The 24,310-nt window shown below is 41.6% G+C and overlaps 1 protein-coding gene and 1 long non-coding RNA gene across 12 annotated transcripts in view; one reads left to right on the plus strand and one right to left on the minus strand.

Annotated features, from left to right (window-relative positions):
* The window catches only part of LOC123377198, an 89,566-nt gene that overhangs the window by 35,866 nt on the left and 29,390 nt on the right, over nt 1-24,310 (minus strand). For 4 of the 6 annotated variants that reach the window (XR_006582125.1, XR_006582124.1, XR_006582126.1 and 1 more), the window contains one exon: nt 19,552-19,742. The exons of 1 other annotated variant lie outside the window; for it this stretch is intronic. This is a non-coding gene — a long non-coding RNA (uncharacterized LOC123377198). The remainder of the gene's footprint in view (nt 1-19,551; nt 19,743-24,310) is intronic. One more of the 6 variants, XR_006582127.1, reaches the window with a different exon arrangement.
* Nucleotides 1,915-21,602, plus strand: LOC123377195 (mast cell carboxypeptidase A-like). 6 transcript variants are annotated; one of them, XM_045029755.1, is made up of 12 exons: nt 1,958-2,066; nt 4,394-4,463; nt 4,924-4,999; nt 7,059-7,183; nt 10,920-11,022; nt 11,672-11,773; nt 13,134-13,235; nt 14,620-14,730; nt 16,395-16,485; nt 16,665-16,870; nt 18,948-19,032; nt 21,275-21,602. In XM_045029755.1, exons 2-12 carry the CDS (start codon nt 4,447-4,449, stop codon nt 21,460-21,462), a joined length of 1,206 nt encoding a protein of 401 aa, XP_044885690.1. In that variant the 5' UTR covers nt 1,958-2,066; nt 4,394-4,446; the 3' UTR covers nt 21,463-21,602. The 6 variants fall into 6 exon arrangements, with proteins under 6 accessions (XP_044885689.1, XP_044885690.1, XP_044885694.1 ...); XM_045029754.1 differs by lacking the exon at nt 4,394-4,463 and having other exon boundaries at nt 1,915-2,066; XM_045029759.1 differs by lacking the exons at nt 1,958-2,066; nt 4,394-4,463 and adding an exon at nt 4,705-4,835.

Here is a 24,310-nt window from a genome sequence, read left to right on the forward strand (position 1 = left end):
CAACCTCCCACCCCACCATAAACGTTTCCCCCTTACTCTCACAGATATTGTGGAGCACACAGCAAGCAGTAATAACGATGGGAATATTGGTTTTGCTGAGGTCTAACTGAGTCAGTAAACTGGGCCAGCGAACTTTTAAACGTCCAAAGGCACATTCTAACATTCTGCACTTGGTCAGCCTATAGTTGAACTGCTCCTTACTACTGTCCAGGCTTCATGAGCCATGGGAGCACGGGGTAGGCTGGGGTACATGCGACTGTGTGGTGCTGCTGACTGGGAGAGCAGCCTGAGGCAGAAGCCTCCAGCTGGCATGATATTCCAGGCAAGACTGAATCTCCATTAGATGAAACTTAAAGAAAAGAATGACCTGGAGTCATTCCCATTTTTGTCCAGATGCCCCTGACCGACCTCACCAAGACCTACCAGGAGCACCCATGTCTAATCAAGGTTGGCCAGGAGCACCCACGGGGCGACGATGATGGCTAGCAGTCATATTGTACCATTTGCCGTCTGCAAGGCAAGAGGATGCTGCTGTGTAGCACTGCAGTACTGCATCTGCCAGCAGCACCCAGGAGACATATGGTGACAGTGAGTTAAGCGGGCTCCATGCTTGCCGTGGTATGTCATCTGCATGGGTAACCCAGGAAAAAAGGTGATTTTTTGTCGTTGCTTTCACGGAGGGAGGGAGGCAGGGGGGCCTGACAACATCTACCCAGACCCACCCACAACAATGTTTTTGCCCCATAAGGCATTGGGAGCTCAACCCAGAATTCTAATGGGCGGCAGAGACTCCGGGAACTCTGGGATAGCTACCACAGTGCAATGCTCTGAAAGTCGACACTAGCCTCGGTACTGTGGACGCATGCTGCCAACTTAATGCACTTAGTGGGGACACACACAATCAACTGTATCAAATCCATTTCTAAAAAAATCAACTTCTATTAAATCGACCTAATTTTGTAGTGTAGACATACCCTTAGTGTCAAATGTGTACTTCTCACACAGAACGCTCCAAAGGGTAAGTCGCTTTGAGTACAGCTGGGAAAAGGATATGTCACTATTCACACAAATGATGAAAAATAGAATGACTAACTCATACGTATCCATGTTCATAAGGAAGAAACACAATGTCACTGATTCTGATCTCATACCAGATTTATGGATTTTTTGTTTCAGTGGAGATGTGAGAGCAGATTCAGACCCACTGTTACCAGGAATTGTTAAGACCTCTCCAGTAATGTTTTATAAAAGTCCTCATTGATGACCATTTTCATCCAGAGCCTGGATTAGTGGTGGGCAGGCAGATTCCTCCATGCTGCCTGCCCTCTCCTAAGGTAAAACCTCTTATCTTTTCCCCCCACTGAGCAACATTCAGCCCTAGTTATGACTTCTACTGTTCCTAACAGCTTATTTTTAACACTTCCCCCCAGAGGGATACTGATTCCCTCCCAATAAAAAACCCCAATCGCTTTTTGGTAAATTTATTCTACTCAGCCTCCCTGCCTCACCTCTATGGGACACAATTCAGGAGCCAGGTATGCTGTGTCACACTCGCCCAAGAATTTCCCCAGCATGTCAGCTGCAGCCATCTCCTCAGAATACTGTCAGATCTGGATTAATTATTGCAAGGTCTGTTTCACTGTCTCATCTCCAGCATCCCTAAGAAATCTTGAAGACTTATTTCCAGAACTGCTACTAAACACTAGCAAATCTTGTGTAATTCACAGTAGGTCTTCTCCTGGTTATGTCAGATGAGAGAATTCCTCAGGCAATTGAATGTAAGGAATGTAAGAGTGTGCATCATATGCATGGAATGCTACTGCATGATGTTCATCGGAAATATTCTGTGGTTGCTATGGAGCCGCCATCTGTTTATAAATTTAAAGAAAAATGGGGATTCAGTATTTCTTTGTATGAGAAAGACTTAAAAGAGCTTAACAAGTTTTTTGGGGGGGAAGGGAGATAAGAGAGAACATAGCATAAGGTTTCTCTACAGTCAGTACTGTACCTTTCATGCTGTTCTTTCTTCCTGAGAGAGAAGAGAGACTGTTTCATCTACAGTTCACGTGAGGAACTGCTAGGTAGAAATAGGTCAGAGTAGATAAACTCAGCAGCTGTTTATACCCATAAGTGACAAAATATTACCCATTTTCATAGGCTGTATAACTACGTTTGAATGACTAGGACTTGGAACTTAACTCTAATGCTTAAAAAACACCAACAGAAGCTGAGAAATAAAAAGAGACAGATATACTGAAGGCAAGGCAATTAACACAGTTCCCCATCTATTTATGCACCTCCTAGAATGTCCACAGTTTCTACATTTGGAGGATGATAATCAGAGCAATAGTAAGAGCTAATACCACTATCAGACATAGCTATAATTACATTGTATTTGTGGCCAAAGGCTCAATGTTGCTCTGAACTTAATTCTTTCAGCCATCAGCAGAGAGAATTATGTACACGATAATGCAAAGCCCAGGATTCTTTTGAATTGAAAAGCAACATTTTATCAGAGAAATGGACTTCGTCCCTACTAAAACAAGTCTGACTACTAGTAGTATGGAAAGTAATCTGGCTAGCCTTTTAGATCAATGAAAGAGGGACAAGAAGGAGAATATAAGGGAGGTTCATGGATCCCTAATTAAGACTCCAAATACTTACATGTGTGCTTAAGTTTACTATCATGAGTCATTCTACTGAAGTGAGTGGGACTGTTCACAGTTAAGCACAATAAGTAGTTGTAGGATCAGGGCCCAATGATAGAGAAAGGGTGAATAAAGTGGAGGTAAGAAGGGAAAGTCCTACAGAAATATTAAATCTTTTATACCAAATCTAGAAATACCACATGCACATGACTGCTGAATACTTTTTCATTGGTAAACATTAAAACAGCAGAGAAGGAAAAATGGAATTTATATGGTATAAAACTCTTGAATAGATAAGTAAATACTTTTAAATAACAAATCTAGTAAAGAGGAAGATTCTGAAACTTACAAAAATAAGTGTTAAAATAGATCATTAAAACAACATCAAACTGGTCAAACTGGACAGAATATTCAAGCAATATATGTAGCAAACGTATCTGTAGTACATGAAAGGTAAAAATGAGAAAGTGGGTCAAATTCAGCCCTGATGTAAACAGGCAAAGCTCCACTGAAATCAGTTAAGCTGTTCCTGCTTATATAAGGGCTGAATTTGAAAAAATGGGGAAAAGATTTCTCTCAACTACACTTGTGTAAATGTGAGCTATTGATTTTATTATTTGTGCTGCAGTAGTGCTTAGAGTCCCCAACAAGAGACAGGGACTCATTATGCTAGACACTGCACACATATAATAACGAAAATACAATCCCTGCTCCAAAGATTTTACAATCTTTCTCTAAAGTTACAGTGGTGTAACTGAGAGCAGAATTTTGCTCAGAGTTGATAGCAGAGAATGTGAGGAAGTAATAGCATTGGTAAGCAGTTTTGTGGAAGGAAGAGTTACATAGTACACAAGTAACAAAGGAAATGGATATGAAAGACTACCGTTGACAAAGTACTAGGTCCAGATAAGATATAATATGTGTATGCGTGATAAAGGACATGGGGATAAAAATCAAGCAGAACTTAATTATAATTTTTGACATTGTCTGATAGCAGTTTAGATTTCTGAGGAGTGGCTGACACATACATAACACTTATCTGAAGAAAAAGTGTCAGACATCTAAAGATGTAGTGCCAGATCCTGTTCCCATTGAAATCAATGGCAAAATTCAACACTGACTTCAATTAGCCAGGATTTGACTCAAGTCTAGGGGGTATGTCTACACTACCTGCCGGATCGATTTATCGATTTATTGGGGATCGATTTATCGCATCTAGTGTAGACGCGATAAAAATCGATCCCCAATCGCTCTGACGTTGACTCTGGAACTCCACCGCGGCACGGGGGAGTGGCAGCGGTCGACCCGCCGCCATCCTCACAGCCAGGTAAATCAACCTAAGATACGCCTAAGGTACCTAAGTTGAGTATCTCAGGTCAACTCCCCCCTCTAGTGTAGGCCTAGCCTTGAAAAGGCCACAAGCAGAAATAAACAAGTTATTTAAATGAGCAAGTTAAACTAGACACAGGTTGGGATAACTCTGACACTCCACTCCCATATGTGTCTGCACTGTGAAAAAGGAGAGGAAACCAGAGACATCCACTCAAAAAAAAAAATCTAAATAAGTGTGTCTTATTTAACTTGCCCATTTCCCACAGTCCTTTTAAACATAAGCTCCCAATGACTTCAATGGGAGATTTATAGGTGAAATTTATGAGATTTATGGGTAGCCAGTTGTTGGCTGGGTTCTAATTTATACAAATCACATCTTCATCCAGGTAACTGTTTCTTATTGTACCTTTTAGCCAGACTGACCTTACTCAAAATGAAGAGTACCTTACACAACTAACTGAAACAAATGGGACTTCCTGTGGAGTAAGTTACTAATCACTGAGTCTTTTAGTCACAAGCCAACCTTCAGTTGTGCGGGGTTTTTTTAGATGTTAAATGCAGGTGATTACACAAAGTAGGCATAGTGTTCTTCTCCGATCTAGCCTGGAATAATTAATAAGAATCTTAATTACATTAAATATGCATGTAGGTTGTCACAAAACCCCACAAAACCACCACATGCTGTCCAATAAAACCCCAAGAGGAAGTGAGTTGCTCACGGAGCAATAAGAAGCAGAGTAGAACTGAGCTGACAGACAGTATTTGCTCTAGGGAAACAAGAAACATGAAGTCTATGGTGCCTTTAGGCTTGATTGTAGCAACTTTTGCTCTTACTTCTTCTCGCTTTTTTGACAGGTAGAGCATTCTCGCTTTAACCTAACCTGGATAGAAACATTTTTGATGCTTAGATCTGTTACTCATTTCTTTCCTTTATGTTTTGAAGTGCAAAGGTATTTCGTGTGAAGCCTCAGAATGAAAAACAAGTGAACTTCTTGAAGTACCTGGCCCGCATTAAACAGGTAAGAAATGTTACAGGGATTTTACAGGGGATTTGGGTTCTGATTATTCAATACCTAGTATGTTGTGGTGTGGAAATTTTTAAATGACACTACATTACAAGACAATGTCATATTTTTATTGAGTTCTCACAATGTGCTCGGGACTGTACAGACATTAAACAAGACACAGCCCTTATCCCCAGGGGCTTCCAATCTAGTTTAGAGACAGATAAAGCAGTTAAGACATCACAGACAAATTCTGCACTAATATATATATGCACAGCTGCCACTGAACTCAATTGAGGTTGCAGTCAAGTTTCTGAAGACAGAGGACTCTACACACTATCCTCTGCTCTGTGCTACACAGGGTAAAATGCACCCCAAAAAGCCCCTACTCCCACAGAGGTGGTCAGAGCAGCAGCTCTGCTGAATTCTTCCCCATAGTCCTAGACTATTGAAAAGCTCTTTCTCTTTGCAGACTAGACAGATTTCCAACTGGAAGTTTCTGCTGATTGGACAAAGATACAGAGAACTTGAGGGATCCATGGATTTAATGGGGAAAAAATCCCATGCCAATTCTGAGGAAAACCCATTTCTCTTCCCAGATGGAATGAATCAGAGGAAAATATTTTCTAGCTGCTATGTGACCTTTATGTTAATATAAGGTTTTCCACATTCACAGCCTTTTAGAAAGTACTGTACCTGGCATTTCAGTATTATAGCAACTCCAGGGCTATTTTACTTAGGGGCCTATGAGAAGTGTATAAATCGTCATAAAATGTTGTTCTCATGTGAACCTTAGTATAAAAAGGTTTCTGTTCAGAAAAGAGGGCACTAAAATAGATATATGGCAGATCCAGCTGCTTTCAGCACACTTATCTTTCCATATCAAGATGTTTATAAAGCAAAAATGTAAAACAGTTTTTGAAAACCATGCAGGGGTTCCATTGACATTTTAATGGAACTGTTATGACTTCAGTGGCAGCATGACAAGCTGACTTTTCCACACTGTGTAGCCTAAGGACTTTTCAAAAACTATGTTACTGTAATTAAGCCAAATAAATAAAAGCAACAAGAAGCATCAGTTTATAATCAAAATAACATCAAAGTGCTAGGAATTTTTTTCAAATTAAACATATTTTTCCTCCCCACATCAAGAAAACATCTAAAGTCACTTAAAAATACTGAACAAAATTGGACCATATTTAAGAGAGTGCAAAAATATATTGTTTGAAAGTTTCCATAATTTTCAGCATGATGCAATGTAAATTGTATGCAATCTACATCTCCAAAAAGAGGTGTTGATCTTGGAATGCCTAATACATTATTAACTATGCAGATAAAAATGAAATGCTGTGCATTTACTTAATAACCTCTGGTGAGCCTGGTCTTTCTCCCATTGAAGTCAATGTCAACATTCTTTTTGGAATAGGAATTTTGCCATTGGCTACAATAACAGAAGGATTGTGACTTCTACTATAATATTAAAAGAAGTTCTACTAACATCTAAACAGCAGCAGAACTGGAGCATCACCTTTTCATAAAAGCAGGGGATGAATCTTAAATTCATGCTTGCGTGTTTTAAATGAAGGACCCTCCTGATTCAGCTCTAATTGAAACCAATGGGAGTTAGAGCAGACATGTAATGCCTTTTTACTGGGGCCCCAGTTTCACTTTCTTCGGGTTTGTAGGTATGTTATACATACCTGAAATATGTTTTGTGCGCCTGGAGCAATGATACAATTGCAGTTCTCTTCTCCTGTTTGCCTTCAAGGGAGTATTTTAGGAAAAAATATTATTTTTAAATCATAATCTAAAATTACACCAATTATGATTTAGCACAGTTATTGTTGAATGGTCAATCCCAGAGCAGTTGAAAAATGGTCCTTCATAGCAGACTTGAACTTCTGAGATGGTTCCATTCTCAGAAATATACAGAAATAGGGCTTTATTTCAAAGAGAAAACAAAACACTGACCTATAATGGTTCTCCTGAGCATTAAACTACTCACCATTCACAAGTGCACGCTTGACTTTGACCACATACTAAAGTAAGACACTTTGAATTTCTCCCTGTGCAGCTTGACTTCTGGCACCCAGATTCAGCCCCTCATATAGTCACTCAGATGCAGGTGGATTTCCATGTCAGTGCACATCAGTCTAGATCTGTCCAGACCCTCATGGAGAAGAATGAAATACAATATGAGTAAGTTTTACTTAATTCTTCTAGCCCAATGGAGACTAAAACGAAGTTGTCTGGAGACCAGTGGGGAGGTTTTCAGAAACACCTAACTGTCTAATGAGCTCATGTCCCTCTGACTTTCAATTAATCCCATATCTGTTGCACTCCACTCAAACAAGAAAACCTTTAGACAGGAATACCATTGTATAGGGTTGTGAAAGGTCCAAGGATTTAGATTTTACTTTGGTTCCGAGTGCTAAGAATTTTGCATCAACCTGAGTTTACGCAAACCACTTCTCTGATTTGTTTTAATGCTATAGAATCCCAACAACACAACAAAGGCCCCTAATCTTGTAAAGGATGCATGGGGCAGACCCTTAAACATACATGGAGTCCCACTGACTTTGACAAGCATTGTGGGTGCCCAGTACTGCTGAAAATCAAGCCCAATGTGTCCTCAGATGGATACCCACCAAAAAGGGAAATCTGGGTGTTAATCTGCTTGTCACCATCTGTAAGATGAGGATATTAATTACATCACAGTGAGACTTAATTCATAAGTGTGTGCAAGTGCTTTTATGTCCTCAGATAAAAGACCCTAGAGAAATAGCACATGCTATTAATATAGTGTGCTCACCAGAGAGAGAATGATTGAGTACCTAGACCTACAACTTCCTTTAGCGCTTTAAGCCGTTGTCTGAAGTAAACTCAACTATACTAAAAATAATGTCCTGGAAGAGTATTATCTTTCTGAACCAAGTACAAAGACTTTACTGCAGTTAGTCTGTGCAGCGTTTTTCCTATGGCCTGATAATACTATGTTATTAAATATACCTGAGAGAGGAAGGATGGTCCAGTAGTTAGAGTGCTAGCCTAAGACTCAGAAAATCCACAAGCTCAATTCCTTGCTCTGCCACAGAATTTGTGTGTCACCTTGGGTTCTTAGGGCTTCTCTACACTTAAAACGCTACAGTATGCTCAGTGCCCTTAGATCTAGTATGGGTGCTCCACTGTAGGTGCATCTATGCCCCTGTGCCTCTAATTGGAGAATTTTGGTAGCAGAGTCCATTTGGCCTACACATGCGGCCTCCCTCCCCTCAAGCTCTGCCATAAGGCTATCTAGCGCTGTGCAGGCCAACTGCCCTTGGTTCCTTCTCAGCCGCCCTTGTCCTGAGACGGAATGAGTAGCAGTCCAGTTCACTTACTTATGTTATATTTAATAGTGTTAATTTATAGTACTTCTTAGGGCTGGTCCACACTAAGAAGGGGGGTCGAACTAGGGTACGCAAATTCAGCTACGTGAATAACGTAGCTGAATTCGAAGTACCCTAGTTAGACCTACTCACCCCCTACTCCCCCGTCGACTCCACCACCGCTGTTTGCAGCGGTGGAGTCGACCGCGGCGCTTCCGGAGTTCGAACTATCGCGTCTAGATCAGACGCGATAGTTCGAACTCCGTGAAGTCGAACTCACTGCGTCGACGGGGAAGGTAAGTGTAAACCTACCCTCAGAGTTTCCATTCTTTTTTGTAGTACTTTAAAGTTTCTGTTCTTCAATTCTAAAAAAAATAAAAATTATTTTGACTGGTTTTCCCACCTTTGTTGTGAGATTGCCCCCACAGGAGCATGCCTGGTTCCCCTGGCTTTAAAAGGTCCCTCTCCTGCAGAGAGACAATTCCCATAACTGACGAATACTCTTGCTGCATCCGGTGCCTTGTAGAGGGACAGATGCAGCAGAAGTGCACCTTCTGCCACCAGCTGGAAGCTAGGTCCCGAAAGAACTGGGAGCTAAAGCTGAAATTCCTCCTCATGGAGGGCACTCTTAAACCAGCATCTGATCCAGTCCTAAATCCTCTCCAGGACGTAGATAATCTCCAGAGCTATCTGGCACTCTATTGCCAATATATGTAAAACATGCACGCTATAATGTCTAGTATCAGGGTGTAGCCATGTTGGTCTGTATCCACAAAAACAACAAGGAGTCCGGTGGCACCTTAAAGACTAAAAGATTTATTTGGGAATAAGCTTTTGTGGGTAAAAAACTCACTTCTTCAGATGCATGGAGTAAAAATTGCATATCAGTCACTATATAATGACACATGAAAAGAAGGGCGTTACCTCACAAGTGGAGAACCAGTGTTGACAGGGCCAATTTGATCAGAGTGGATATAGTCCACTCCCAATAGTAGATGAGGAGGTGTCATTTCCAGGAGAGGAAAAGCTGCTTTTGTAATGAGCCAGCCACTCCCAGTCCCTATTCAAGCCCAAATAAATGGTGTTAAATATGCAAATGAATTTTAATTCTGCTGTTTCTCTTTGAAATCTGTTTCTGAAGTTTTTTTGTTCAAGTATAGCTACTTTTAAATCTGTTATAGAATGTCCAGGGAGATTGAAGTGCTCTCCTACTGGATTTTGTATGTTACCATTCCTGATGTCCGATTTGTGTCCATTTATTCTTTTACGTAGGGACTGTCTGGTTTGGCCAATGTACATGGCAGAGGGGCATTGCTGGCACATGATGATATATATTACATTAGTTGATGTGCAGGTGAATAAGCCCTTGATGGTTTAGCTTATGTGGTTGGGTCTTCTAACGGTGTTGTTAGAATAGATATGGGGACAGCGAACAAAAAAACGTCAGAAACAGATTTCAAAGAGAAACAGCAGAACTAAAATTCATCTGCATATTTAATACCATTAATTTGGGCTTGAATAGGGACTGGGAGTGGCTGGCTCATTACAAAAGCAGCTTTGCCTCTCCTGGAAATGACACCTCCTCATCAATTATTTGGAGTGGACTACATCCACCCTGATCGAATTGGCCCTGTCAACACTGGTTCTCCAACTGTGAAGTAACTCCCTTCTCTTCATGTGTCATTACATAATGCCTGCATCTGTAATTTTCACTCCATGGATCTGAAGAAGTGAGGTTTTTTTACCCACAAAAGCTTATGCCCAAATAAATGTTAGTCTTTAAGGTGCCACCAGACTCCTTGCTATATTGTCTGTCACAACTTTTGTCTGAGTCTCTCTGATGAGAGGGAGTAAGTGCATGCAGGCATTTCTGACAGCTCTTAGTTCCAAAAGATTGTTATGGAGGACCAATTCCATGAGAGACCACTTGCTCTGGATTTTGCGGTAATTTAGGTGGGCTTCCCATCCTATTAGAGAGGCATCTGTTGTTAGAATCAGTGTTGGTGGGGGTTGCATGAAAGGGATGACTGCATAGATGTTGGATAGTTCTTGGATGTTGTTTGGTACGGAGGCGGTAACTAGGTTGACAGAAGAATTCTTCTAATGCTATCTACACAGGGACTTAGGTCGGCTTAGCAACACTGCTTGGAGGCGTGGATTTTTCATACTCCTCATCAATGTAGTTAAACTAACCTAATTTTCTAGTATAGACTAGTCCAAAGTATCTCTGTGCCTTAGATCCCCATCTATAAAATAGGGATAGTTCTTCCCTATCTCACAGAGGTGTTGTAAGAATAAACTCATTAAAGTATGTGAGGTGCTCATAGGCTATGCCAATGGGCCTTATAAGTACCTTAAATCATTGTTTTTCAATCTGTTGTCCTTAGACCCTTGGGGGCCTACAGACTATGTCTAAGATTTCCAACGGGGTCTGCTCCTCCACTTGACATTTTTTAGGGGTCCGCAAATGAAAAAAGGTTGAAAACCACTGCCTTAGACAGACTTATTGAATGTGATTAATATTCTCTTTCCCAGCCAGCACATATATGTATTATTTTGTATTGTAGAATTTTATTGCATAACCTGCAAGAAGAGATTGAAAAACAATTTGATGGCAAGAGGAATTTTACTGGCAGACACAGTTACACAAAATACAATGACTGGGACAAGGTATGGTACAAAGCTTATGGATTTACGGGCAAATCCTGGCCTCCCCTTCACAGCTGCAGAGGTCCCTTTGGCAAGATTTGTAGAGGCCTCTCCGGCAGGATTTGAAAAGGCCACAGAGAAAGTGTACACCTTTTGCACAGAATGGGGCCCCATCCCTGTGGGTTAGTCATGTGCAATGGGGTTTGGGAACGGGACATTGTGGGGGAGAAGTGGGATCAGAGAATCTGCCACCATACAAATCCCTCTGCACGAAGGGAATGGGGGAACAGGGAGAAATTATGGAGAGGCCATTCCTGCTTCCAAGTAGCCACCAAGGAGCATCTCCGCAGTTCCCCTGAAGCCTTGAAGAGGGAAGGGGGAAATGAGATTGCTCCGATTTTCCCCTGTATATAACCCAAGCAGCCAGCCAAATTACTCAGGTTGGGGAAAGGACATTTAACCCTTTGAGACAAATGGAGCCCTGAATCAAGAAAACAAGAAAGCATGTGCTTACGTCCTACTGGTTTAAAGTTAAGCATGGGATTACATGCTGCCCTGAATGAGGATGCTTTCCTGAATCAGTACTGTAATCAGAGACAGTCTCCCCTTGATTGTGAATCATATTTAATCCAAAACTTGTTCAGTAACTGCACATGATTTATTAATCTAGATTGCTGCCTGGACTGCTAGAATTGCTAAAATTTATCCAAAACTGGTCTCCCGCATCCAGATTGGAAATACTTTTGAAAAGCAACCTATGTACCTCCTTAAGGTATGCATTTCTTTCCAGTGAGATTACGCACATGAAGAGTGGTTCAGATATTCAAATATCTTACCAATTAATTAAGTAGAGGTGAAAACAGCATCATACATAAATACCGCTCCAGTCTATTAAATTTCCAATGCTAATATGCAGAAACACATTTAGATGACATATTGCCTTAGAAAGTGACCAGATTTAACATCGACACTGCAGTTGGGAAATAGCAATGGCGATATAGGGTTTGCAGAGGCAGATTGGATACTGCAGTGATGTGTGTGGTAAAAGGACCTGGACAGACAGATATGAGTCAATACTGAGTACATTAGCTATGGTCCCTTAAATATGGTCTAGATGCTGAATACTTAACAAAAGATCTACTGAAATACACAGATCAGCGGGTCTTCATTTAGAGCCAAATCCTGTAAGCCTTACTTAGGCAAGACTTCTGTGAGAAGGACTCAAATCTCATGGATCACATCCATGGGGTGAGGATGGAGTGCTGCTCTCATAGCATTTCCCTCCTCTTTTGGGACCATGGAGAAACTCCTCTCCTGCGCAGGGACTCTGTTGCTGAGAGAAAGAGAAGTGGAAGAGAGGCCCAGCCACTTTCTGTGACATTGTCTCATACTGAGGCCATGAATATCCAATAAGGAGTTAATCCTGCTTGAAATAACATTTCCCATCAAGACTTTTCAATTCTGTGTCAGAGGAGAAAGACATCAAAAAATGCTGAAGCCAGTATAAAAGTGAACTGGGTTCTAGCCATACACAAAATACACATAGTTTAAAAGCCCAGTAGGCTTGAATCTCAGTTACCCCATTTAGACTAGGGGCAAAATAAATGAGTTTGCTGGCCGCATTTTTAACACTCGATAAGTTTTCTGCACACAAAAACTATATACTTTCAGTGTAAATGACTTACTGTAGGTTAAGAGAAAACAATCAAAACAAAAAATAGTAAAGTCTTCATGAGACAGCAGAATGTTTTATGTCTCACGAAATGGCAGTTGCTTCTTCAGACAATAGTCTATGTGATATTTAAAGCAATCATAAAAGAAAACAAGATCATAGTTGTGGTAAAGCTGCAAGCACCATAGTAGGTAACTAAACTGACATTTTCCTTCTACCATACAGAAGAGAGGGGCAGGTTTCATGGCATCACTATTCATATCAGATCTGAATGTTCTAAATATAAAGTGCAGCATTCACTACTTTGGACACATTTTTTTCTGTAAAGTTCTCTCAAAGGGCCACAGGCTGAAAGGGGCATGTTTTATCTTGTAGGAGTGTCACTGTGGTCTCTACTGGGCCCAGTTAACAGAGGAATAGCTCCATAACGAAGAAGAGTAACATCTTTGTCTTTGAGCAGGTTGGGAAGGAGAACGTCAGGAAGAAGGCCATCTTCATGGACTGTGGAATCCATGCACGAGAATGGATCTCACCTGCATTCTGCCAGTGGTTTGTGAAGCAGGTGAGCAAACACGATCTTATTCAGATAGTCCACATTCAGAATTTTGCTAGGGGTTATATCCTGGTCTACTTCCTTTGCTGTATGGAGCTATGAAGCCTTGCCACGTGCTCAGTTATCACAGAGTACTACTCGTATCCTATGGTGGTTGCTCCACCAAGAGTAGCCAAATATCCTTTCCGCAGCAATTAAATGGAATGTGAAAGATACCTCATAGACTGTAATAACTGTACTGTAGGAGAGGAGACTGTAATAACTGTACTGTAGGAGAGGAGCCAAATTGGAGACTTGCCGCTTTTCTCAGATGTGGCTGCTGTTGGGGTGGAGTAAGAGAAGCAGGATCTGAAAAAGATCCCTCTGGGTGGGGTTTTGGCCTAAATTAAAAGGCAAATTTATAATGAAAAAGATCTTTTTGATCTCTTGGCATATTCTGTGTTAAAGTACTTGTTTGCTGAAGCTCATCTGTATTTTGTGTAGTCATTTTTTATTACATAAGTGGAGTCTTCAGCAATGTAATGCTGGGACAGAGCTGCACTAAACCAGTGGTTTTCAAACTTTTTTTCTGGCAACCCAGTTGAAGAAAATTGTTGATGCCCGCGACGCAACAGAGCTGCGGATGAGGGGTTTGGGAGGGGCTCAGGGCTGGGGCAGAGAGCGGGGGTGCAGGGGTGAGGGCTGCAGGGTGGGGCCAGGAATGAGGGGTTCAGGGTGTGGGAGGGGGCTCTGGGCTAGGGCAGGGGGGTGGGATGCAAGAGGGGGTCAGGGCTCTGGGCTGGGGATGCAGGCTCTGGGGTGGAGCCAGGGATGAGGGGTTTTGGGGTGCAAGAAGGGGCTCCGGGTTTGGGGGGCCCAGGGCTGGGGCAGGGGGTTGGGATGCAGGCTTACTTTGGGTGGCTCCCAGTCAGAGGTGCAGCGGGGATGCTATGGCAGACTTCCTGCCTATCCTGGCACCACGGACCGCACTGCACCCCGGAAGCAGCCAGCAGCAGGTCCAGCTCCTAGGCGGAGGCACACAAACGGCTCCATGTGGCTCTCACCCACAGGCACCGCCCTGCCCCCAGCTCTCATTGGCTGGTTCTGGGCCAATGGGAGTGCGGAGCAGTGCTTGAGGAGGGGGCAGCGCGCGGAGTCCCATGGCCCCCGACCTAGGAGCTGGACCTGTTGCTGGCCACTTCCGGGGTGCAGAGCAGTGTCAGAATAGATAGGAACTAGCCTGCTTTAGACAAGCAGCACCGCCAACGGGCCTTTTAATGGCCCGGTCGGCGTTGCTGACCAGAGCCACCACGACCCAGTACCTTACATTCCGCAATCCAATACTGGGTCGCGACCCGCAGTTTGAAAACCACTGCACTAACCATACTTCTAAGTACGTGTCTCTCTCTTACAGGCAGCCAGCACCTATGGGAAGGACAAGATCATGACACATCTACTGGACAGTCTGAACTTCTATGTTCTTCCGGTGTTCAACATTGATGGCTATGTCTGGAGCTGGACTCAAGTACTACCCATTCTATCACTAACCTATTTTAGTGTCTGAGAGTCATTAAGATTTTACATCCCCACTTAAAATAAAAACATCTCTCTAGGACCTTGAAGTTATTATTCTGCTTGGAAATAGGTACCATATTATAACAACATTTAACATTCCTGTGGTGGGAAGAACACCTCAACAGCCCAACACTGTGGCATTTAATTTCAGAAAGGGGAATTATGCAAAAATGAGGAGGTTAGTTAAACAGAAATTAAAAGGTACAGTTACTAGAGTGAAATCCCTGCAAGCTGCATGGAAACTTTTCAAAGACACCATAATAGAGGCCCAACTTAAATGTATACCCCAAATTAAAAAACACAGTAAAAGAACTAAAAAAGAGCCACCATGGCTTAACAACCACGTAAAAGCAGTGAGAGATACAAAGGCATCTTTTAAAAAGTGGAAGTCAAATCCTAGTGAGGTAAATAGAAAGGAGCAGAAACACTGCCAAATTAAGTGTAAAAATGTAATAAGAAACGCCAAAAAGGAGTTTGAAGAACTGCTAGCCAAAAACTCAAAAGATAATAACAAAATGTTTTTTAAGTACATTAGAAGCAGGAAGCCTGCTAAACAACCAGTGGGGCCCTGGACGATGAAGATACAGAAGGAGCACTTAAAGACAATACTGTAAAGCCAATATGGCTTTTTTATGTTCTTGTTCAAGACTGAGATTCACATCATTTTCCATATAGAGGATCATAGGTTTTTTATTTTTAGTTCATGTCACCACCAAAACCTTAGGATAAAATTAACCCAGGTAAAGTAGGAGGGCTTGATCAAAGTCCTCGATGCCACATAAGTCCCTCATTGACCTTCTGTGGAGATGGGGAAATGGATGAAGAGGTAACACAGCCAGTCCTTTGCATCTTCTGCTAATCATAGTGGGGCTCTATGCTGGCCCTGAATAGGCTGGTGCAGAGAATACTATTTAAGTTGGAATGGGGTGGCGATACTTGATCCACACTTACACCAATCCAATTGCCTCAACCCCATGCATAGGGGACACCAAAAGCTGTGCCCCTTCTTCAGACAACAGTGGGAGTGGGGCTGTGTTACAGTCCATGGACTGGCTGTGAGGGATAGATTCTATCCCCTGCCCCTATACAAAGCTTGATTACATGGGTTATAGGGAGCAGGGGTATATATTAATTTCACCCATTAATAATTACTTCATTGCTTCTCAAATATGATATTTTGTTCTAAGATCAGAACAGGACACTTTCTCTTTGTATTCTCCGCAGCTCTCAGTACTTTATCTGCAGTCACATCAGGCCCTATGTTTAAAGTTACTTGAAAGCATCATATATAGCCAGCTGGGAACTGAAATCCAAACAAATGGGAAGAAAAATGCCTGTTCTAATTGTTCAGTTCTTTGCTAACACATTGTAGACTTGAGGTACAGTTCATGCTTTGGAGACTCAGACTGACACAGGAAAAATTCATTAGATGTGCATTCCCAGTGGACTGCTTTTCCTTTGACTGGTATTGTCTTTTATTTTAAAGATGAAAGTCCTCCTGTTAACCATGTGGATTTTAGAAAAGTTCTGAATCAATTTTTACCTTTCACATTGTGCCCAATCTGAGAAAATAAGGAAGATGAGGTTTAAATATTCAATCATTTTGTCTTGCAGGATCGCATGTGGAGAAAGAACCGTTCCAAAAACTCCACCACCAACTGCATTGGCACTGACCTGAACAGGAACTTTGCTGCTGCGTGGGGCAGTAAGTAATTTAACTAAAATAAAGAAGATATTAAAACTAATCAGCAGGAGTTGGTTGATGATGTGGGTAAATTGGTCAGTCAATGAAAATGAAGAAGTTTAATATTCCAATTAACACTTAACTAAATTTAGGCTGTAATTCAAATAATGATAAACTGTGAATACAAACCTTATTTGCAGCTACTGGTTTCATCTCAGATGACCCATGTGATGAAACCTACTATGGACCTGCACCAGAGTCAGAGGATGAGACTAAAGCTGTTGCCACCTTCATTCGTAACCACCTATCTTCCATCAAGGCGTACCTGACCTTCCATGCTTATTCGCAGATGCTGATGTTCCCTTATGGCTATACTTTCCATAAAGCACCTAATCACAATGAACTGGTACGTAGAGAAAAATAGACCCATGATGAGTTTGTAAGGGCTGAATTTGAACTCACACATCACTGACTTCAGCAGAGCTACTCATGATTTTCACCAGAATAAATGAAATCAGAATCAGGTTGGGTAGCTTACTCATGTAAACTTTTGGAAACTTTTTGGGGGGGAGATTGATCTAAGTTATGCAACTTCAGCTACGTGAATAACTTGAAGCTGTGTTTATTCCACATTTTATAATAACGTAGCTGAAGTCGACGCACTTAGGTCTACTTACCGCTATGTCTTCACTGTGGTAAGTCGATGGCTGACACTCCGTCTACTCCGCCTGCGCTTCTCGCTCTGGTGGAGTGCTGGAGTTGATGGGAGAGCGCTCAGCAGTCGATTTATTGCGTCTAGACTAGAGGTGATAAATCGACCCTCACTGGATCGATCGCTGCCCATCAATCCAGCACGTAATGTAGACATGCCTTAGATACTGAGACCTTTACATGGGTTCTTGTGTGCCTTCAACTCCCATTTAAAGCTGGTGAAAATTTTTCGACTGAAACTTTTTTTAAAAAATCAAACAATGCCTTTTATTAAAAAGTTAAATTTTCACATCTTTATTTGCTTATATTTTTTATGGAATTGGAAAATGAAATATTTAGTCAGTTTTTCTTTTTCTTGTTTTCTTTTCAATTTAGTATTTTTTTCTTTTTTGGAGGCAAAATAGGAGAAGGAAATAAAAGTTTAAAGAGGAAAGAGGGAGAAATAGGGAAAATAAGATAATTTAGTTTTTTCCATATTCTGTTTTCAACAAATATTGTGAAATATTTCAAATAATCAAAAAATTTCTTTTCAAAAAATGTGGAATAAACACAGCTTCAAGTTATTAGTGGTTTTCCCGCTCCCCATTATCCAACCAGCTCTGCTCCTATTATCTATGCAGAAATCCATCAGCACCTTGGAGGAGAAGATCAGACCCCTCTCTACATTTGCAGCCAAATTCAACCTTTTCTTACTGGATCACTGTCAAATTTAACAAGCTCCAAACTGCACCCTCTCTAAATGCCCACCCAATAAAGAAAAAATATATATATACCAAACCCTCCAATGTAAGTGTCTCCTCCAGCTGCTTGTTTAGCTAGGCAATCCAACAACAAAGTCATGGTTATTAGATTGGCTGGACCTTTTTATTAGCTGCTTTTGCCCCATTTCTCTATTTGCCAGATGCAGGTGATCATCTCCTGTTAATATCAGATTTTATAGTAATTGTTCCTTAAGTGAATTTAGAAAGGTGATCGATTGATCTAGAGCAAGCTCCTTGATAGGGATAGAGGCCTGCTTTCTGAGACCTTAGCCTCTCAAGTAAGACTGCCACAATGGCATTTGTGGTTTGGAAATATCCTAAATCCACCAAATGAAAAATAAAACTGGCCACTAAACAACAACAAATGTCTAATCATTCACTACTCTACCAATTTGTACCACATTAAAACCAGTGATTTAGGCCTGAGGCACTACTGCAGTTTTATTCCAAGTTAACTCCAAAGGAGTAACACCAGTGCCGAACTGGAGTAATACAATGGTGAACCGGTTCAAAAGGATCCTCATCCAATTACCAAGCCCCTTAATCTTTGTAATCTTCTTCCAAAAGCTACTGAATGATGCCACAGAATAAGTGATTCCTTGATGACCATTTCCTTGGCCACTTTTGCTTTGAACTTAATTTGTAATTTAAGAATAATGTAATCTATCCCCTTTCTTACAGTATCACCTGCCAGATGCCCTCTGTGGAGATGAAACTCAATCCCGCTCCGCTGAAATCAAAAGCAAAACTCTTGTTGATTTCTCTAGGTGCGGGACTGAGCCCCTAGTTACGAATAACAACTTTTACACATAAGAGCCAATGTATCTTTCCATAGTTATGATGTAATGTTCTCCGAGAGTACAGGCAGAAAGAGGCAGGCACGTTCTAATTGTTAAGACAGACTTTGTTCACCAAACAAATATGCTTTCATGGCATTTGCTCAAAGTATTTAAATGTCCAAACAACTAGCTCTCCTTTTCACCCTCTCTCATTCTTCCTTTTGAAAACCAGACTGAAGTTGCAAAGGCAGCCGTGGAAGCTTTATCCAGCCTGTATGGTACAAAATACGAATATGGTCCATCGGCCACTGTAGCGTGTAGGTATCTGAATCCATTTTCTTTTACATGTATTCATTCAATTGCATCTCGTTATAAACACAAACCACTCATACCAAAGTTGTTTAGTAATACAAGGACTCGCTGCCCTTTCCACCTCCAAAGAGAGAGGGAATAAAACCTGGCAGACCCCCAACTGGGGGCTGGCAAGGTCAATTCAGTGAGGAGTGTTGCCTTCCCTGACCCCAGGGAAGATGCTAAATCTGTAGCTGGGGAGGGGATGGTCAGGAAGTGTGGGGTGGCTACTCTCTGTCCAATCAAACCCATAGGACATTAGTATTAACCCCATCAGCTTTAACTTTAATTAAATGAACTTTCCTGCTTTCATAGTAATCCCTCCAGAGGAAAATTTTCTGGAGCAAGGTAAATTCTCTGATAGCCAAGAAGGTGAAGGGATCAAAGGGAACCAATACACACGCACGCGCGCACACACACACACACTTAATGTGCCTTATCTTGCTGCCCCATCTAACACACACACACCACTTAATGTGCCTTACCCTGCTGCACCACCCACTGGAAGATAAGGATTTTCTTCTCTCCTACATGGGAGAGACCCATGTAAAGGACAGTATGTTCCTCTGGTCCAGCTCTCTCAGACACAATTGTGCACAGGGTTTGTGAGATCTATAGTTGGATCTGATGGAAGAAATACAGCGTGAAGGCCAGGTTTTGCCATGTTTGTCTCTACCTGAGAAGAAGAGTGGAAAATTACATCAAAAATTATAATAAAGAATGCAAACTCACCAATATTTTGATCACCCAAAAAGGAGCAGGTTTAGTGAACAATTGTCATGCAAAGATGTGAGGTAGCCAAATATAATTTTACAGCAAGATCCAGGATCCAAAATGTATTTTGGCCAGGAAAGACATTTCATTATATGCTGCAAGCATTTAAGTTTGCAAATTAAAGCATAGTAAATGAGAGAACCAAAACACCCTTGGCAAATACATTCACTGAGCAAAAGCTTTTTAAAAAAAAATACAAAAGACTTCTAGGCTGTAACAGCAGAGGCCAACAGTTCAAGTGGGCTGTTTACTTGTTTTATTATTTACATTTACTATGGTAATGACAGGAATTAAAATGTCCGTTTTGCAAGTCTGTCCACCATAAGGAACATGGATCATGTTAGAGGGACACTATCAAGTATCCAAATAGGTTTTCTTTTTTATGCAACTTTCCACTGTTTGTAAAAAAGTTTAGAAGCTTGAAATCAACATTAGTTTTATCCTTTTTATTTGGCAAATGCTGATTTTGTTTTCTTACAGCGTGAAAGCCAACCTACCATAGTCTGCTAAGTATTTATTCTTGTCATCAGCATTAGCAAACTTATTATGAAGAGCGTCAGCATGGTTTTGAGAATAGGACCCTTATTAATAGGCTCTTCATTCTGTCTAGTGAATCAAAACATTACATGGTCTTGAATGAAAACAGAGGGGGTGGTACATTGAACTATGTGACTTATGATTTTGCTCTGGAGATTATATCTTTCAAATAGAAAGCTTGTTTTGGCACATGATGCTTTTTAAGCATCTATCTGTTAAGTCCTTGTACTTCTTCTTGCCCAGTTCCAGTGGAAAAACACAACTGTCACTCATTCCACCAGTGTTAGAAAAATAAGACCTTTTCCTGCCACTATCTTCAGTAGTATTTCCATAAAAATACTACAGTATTTCCATAAAAACTGTGACCCAAATTCTCCCTCTTGTCATTATTGGAAGAGTAGCCTCCCACTTTCCCATCAGTAGCCACTATACCTTTTCATTTGGTTTTGTTTTAAATTCTTCTTAGACAGAAGGACTTCTTCACTATCTCTGAATGGATTTGTCTTTGTTTAGCTATCATCCTATTGTTACACTTCCCGTATTCAATGAATGGCTATATGCTTTTGGTCAAAAGTACCGTTATTTTAGATTAAAAGAACAACACAGGAAATTAAGAAAATCTCTGAGCCAGATCCTCCCCTAGTATAGTTCAGTCCTTTTACATACTAGTCGAATACATACTCCTGCAAGATCTTCTGGGCAGGGACCAGTCCTCATGCTTGACTACTAAGTGCCTAGCACATTATTGTGCTATATACACAATAATAATAATCTCAATGACCTCCCCATCCCTCTGACACACATACCCTCCTATTTAAAATGGTTTTTTGCCCCTTTTCTCCTGTCACTATGTTTCTGTAGTACCAACTAATTATGCCAATGTTGTATGTTTTACAGACCCTACTTCTGGTAGCTCTGTGGACTGGGCTTATGATCAGGGCATCAAATACTCCTTCATCTTTGAGCTCCGTGACGAGGGCAGATATGGTTTTCTCCTCCCTGAATCTAAGATAAAGTCAACTTGTAAGGAGACTATGCTGGCAGTCAAGTCTATTGCCAATTATATCCTCAGCTATGCTTCATGACTCTTGCCATATGTACAAAGCATATTTTGCTTTCAAATAGTTAGAAATGTATTCCCTTCAGAGCTACTATGAACCCATAGAAGAAAAAACAGTACCTATTAGTAGCATTTGCTGACCGACTGCTGATATTTACAAACCAATAAACAAGTTCAATAAGGTTCTTAAGCATGTGTCTAAATTTAAGCACATGAATAGTCCCACTGAAATCCATTAATTAGTAGAACTGGTTGAAAAAACAGAACATTTTTAAAAAGACATTTCCCCCATTTTTTCTGGAAATTTTAAAATGTCCAACTCCCGTTTACAGGTGAGGAAATTGGGATACAGAGCATTTGGGGCACCTGTTTTACATTAATTTACAAAAAAAGTCAACTAATCTTTCACTTCCAATTCCAGATTTCCTGTATTTTATTTTGCACCTTGGGCTATAGGAACCCACCCCTCATGGATTAGATTTTTAGTCTACTATGAACATAAAACAGTTAGATTAATGGGCCCAGCTGATTCCCTCCACTTAGGGGAATGGAGAAAATCCAACGTGGGTGAAGTTAGGATGACCAGATAGCAAGTGTGAAAAATCAGGACAGGAGGTGGGGGGTAATAGGTGCCTATATAAGAAAAAGCCCCTAAAATCGAGACTGTCCCTATAAAACTGGGACATCTGGTCACCCTACGTGGAGTGGAGCCCCCTCACTGTTGGAGTTAGGGAGAATCATCTCCCCAGCATGGGACACAGTGGAAACTGTTACACTGGTGTACCGGGGGTGCTGAGCTCCTTGGGTTTTGGGAGGGAACAGCTGGGACAAAGATGCTTTCACCAACACCACTCTCTGTTGGCCCTGTGAATAACCACATGAATATCCCATTGAGAGTTAATGCTGCCTCAGGCAATGTAAGATTTCGGGGCTATTTTGGTTTGCGTTTGGTTGGTCGATGGAAGGGGAGCACTTCAAAAACAATGAGTAAACTGTATCAGCTTTGAGACACGCCCCCGCCTCCCTGCAGCTGTCCACCCAGCATGGTGTCTGTGCTGGGGAGACAGAACAGTCACCCACATACAGGAAGCCAACACAAACACAAGAGTAAATGTAGAAGAAATCAGACCAAATGAGTACTGAGCATACAGCTCACTGCAGTGCTCTTTACCCTGGCACCGCAGGATCTCATCTAGTGGAGCAGGACGTGTGATATGCTAGGAACAAATCACTGAGCACATGCAGCCAAGTGCAGTAACAGCAGGGGGAGTTGCTCCCTCAGGTATGTCCATGTTTTCAGTTGCTTTGTTACTGAAGTATTAGCTATAAGAGAGAGACAAGGTGGGTGAGGTAATATCTTTTCTTGGAACAACTTCTGTTGGTGAGAGAGACCAGATTTGGAGCTTACACAGAGCTCTTCTTCAGCCTGGGAAACTAACTCAAGTGAGGGAGGGCAAGTAGCTGCAGCCCCCTGAACCCCAGAGCACCAGGAGGATGGGCGGCACGTGGCCCCCGTCTCCTCAGCCCCAGCTAGAGCACTGGGGGCTAGAAGATTAGAGCCAAAGGGAGCGGTGGTAAGCAGGGGATGGGGCTGCACCTGGCTGTTTGGGGAGGAACAGCCTCCCCCGGCCTATGTGACCCGCTGCCCATGGCTCGGGGGTTGTTTGAATGTTCACCAGACACTGTCAGAACAACAGATGCAAAACCTGCAGACATAGCTCCACTGTTCAATGATCAATGCACACACCCCCAACACACCTTTCAAGATCCGTGGCTCCTACACACACCTAGAACAACATGTGGGGCACCTCATCCAGTGCACTAAATGCACCAATAGCAACTATGTGGGTGAAACCAGACAATCACTACACTCTTGTCCCCCTTGTCTGTCTAATATCCTGGGACCAACAAAGCTACAACAACTCTCCATATTAGCTATAATAGCAGAATCATGGCAACTGTATGATGGACAAGTTTACTTGCATGTGTCATACAAGTACTTGATGGGCCTTATTCTGCAGCCACTGACCTCAGTGGGAGTTGTGCTCTCAAGTGCACATACAGCATCAAGCTTAATGAGATCTGGCAAACCTGTTACACAGCTATACACACCGTTTTCATTAGAACACCGTTCTGGAAAGCCATAGGCTTTGAACAAGAAGAATTCTAAGGTGCTTATAATGGGGGAGCAGCACATTTGGGAACCAACGTTCAACAGACATTTATCACACAGAGTCCAAGAGGAGGTCTTGAGAGTTCAGGTGACGACTGACACAAGAAATATTTCATAATTTTGCTTCTATTTATATATCTTCCACTGCCAGAGAATAGTCTAAATTGGATCAACAGTGACACTCTGTGGGCAGGTTTTGCCACAACAGCCTAAGTTGTTAGGAATGGTGCTCTCTCAGATGCTTTCAGACATGTATATATACTGAAGACCAGTTACTATAATTCCAAGGCTAACGAAGGCCCATTTCCTCTCTTTTCATGCTCAGATACCATGACAACCTACTGTGCCATAAATACATAGAGATAAAAAAAATAAACAGGTAAATTATTCATGGGGCTGAAGCTGCATAGAGGTGTCACCAGCTATGAGTATACAAGTTCAGTGATTTGTGCAGTCAGGAGTCAATCATCCAAATCCTTCTTATGATTTATTACATTTTAATCTAATACATGGATTTAAATTTTAGATTTACACCCAGTATAGACTTCTGCCCTTCCTCTTTAGCACCGTTTCATGTCTCCTTCTGCTATGGCCCTTACCCCTAGCTGCCCCAGATGTTACAGGTTAGATTTTTCCAAAGCCCCAAAATTTACTTGATTGCCGCATCAGCTCTAAGCTCCCTCTTGCGGTGATGGCTGCC

This window comes from Mauremys mutica, chromosome 9 (genome assembly GCF_020497125.1).
Source record: "Mauremys mutica isolate MM-2020 ecotype Southern chromosome 9, ASM2049712v1, whole genome shotgun sequence".
Classification (NCBI taxonomy): domain Eukaryota; kingdom Metazoa; phylum Chordata; order Testudines; family Geoemydidae; genus Mauremys; species Mauremys mutica.

Bases quoted from the DNA above. Each gene is read 5' to 3' on its own strand.
- LOC123377195 (XM_045029759.1), top strand. From the start codon at position 4,765: ATGAAGTCTATGGTGCCTTTAGGCTTGATTGTAGCAACTTTTGCTCTT. The intron at 16,871-18,947 runs GTACGTAGAGAA...TTTGAAAACCAG, and splicing joins CACCTAATCACAATGAACTG to ACTGAAGTTGCAAAGGCAGC. The intron at 19,033-21,274 runs GTAGGTATCTGA...TATGTTTTACAG, and splicing joins TCCATCGGCCACTGTAGCGT to ACCCTACTTCTGGTAGCTCT.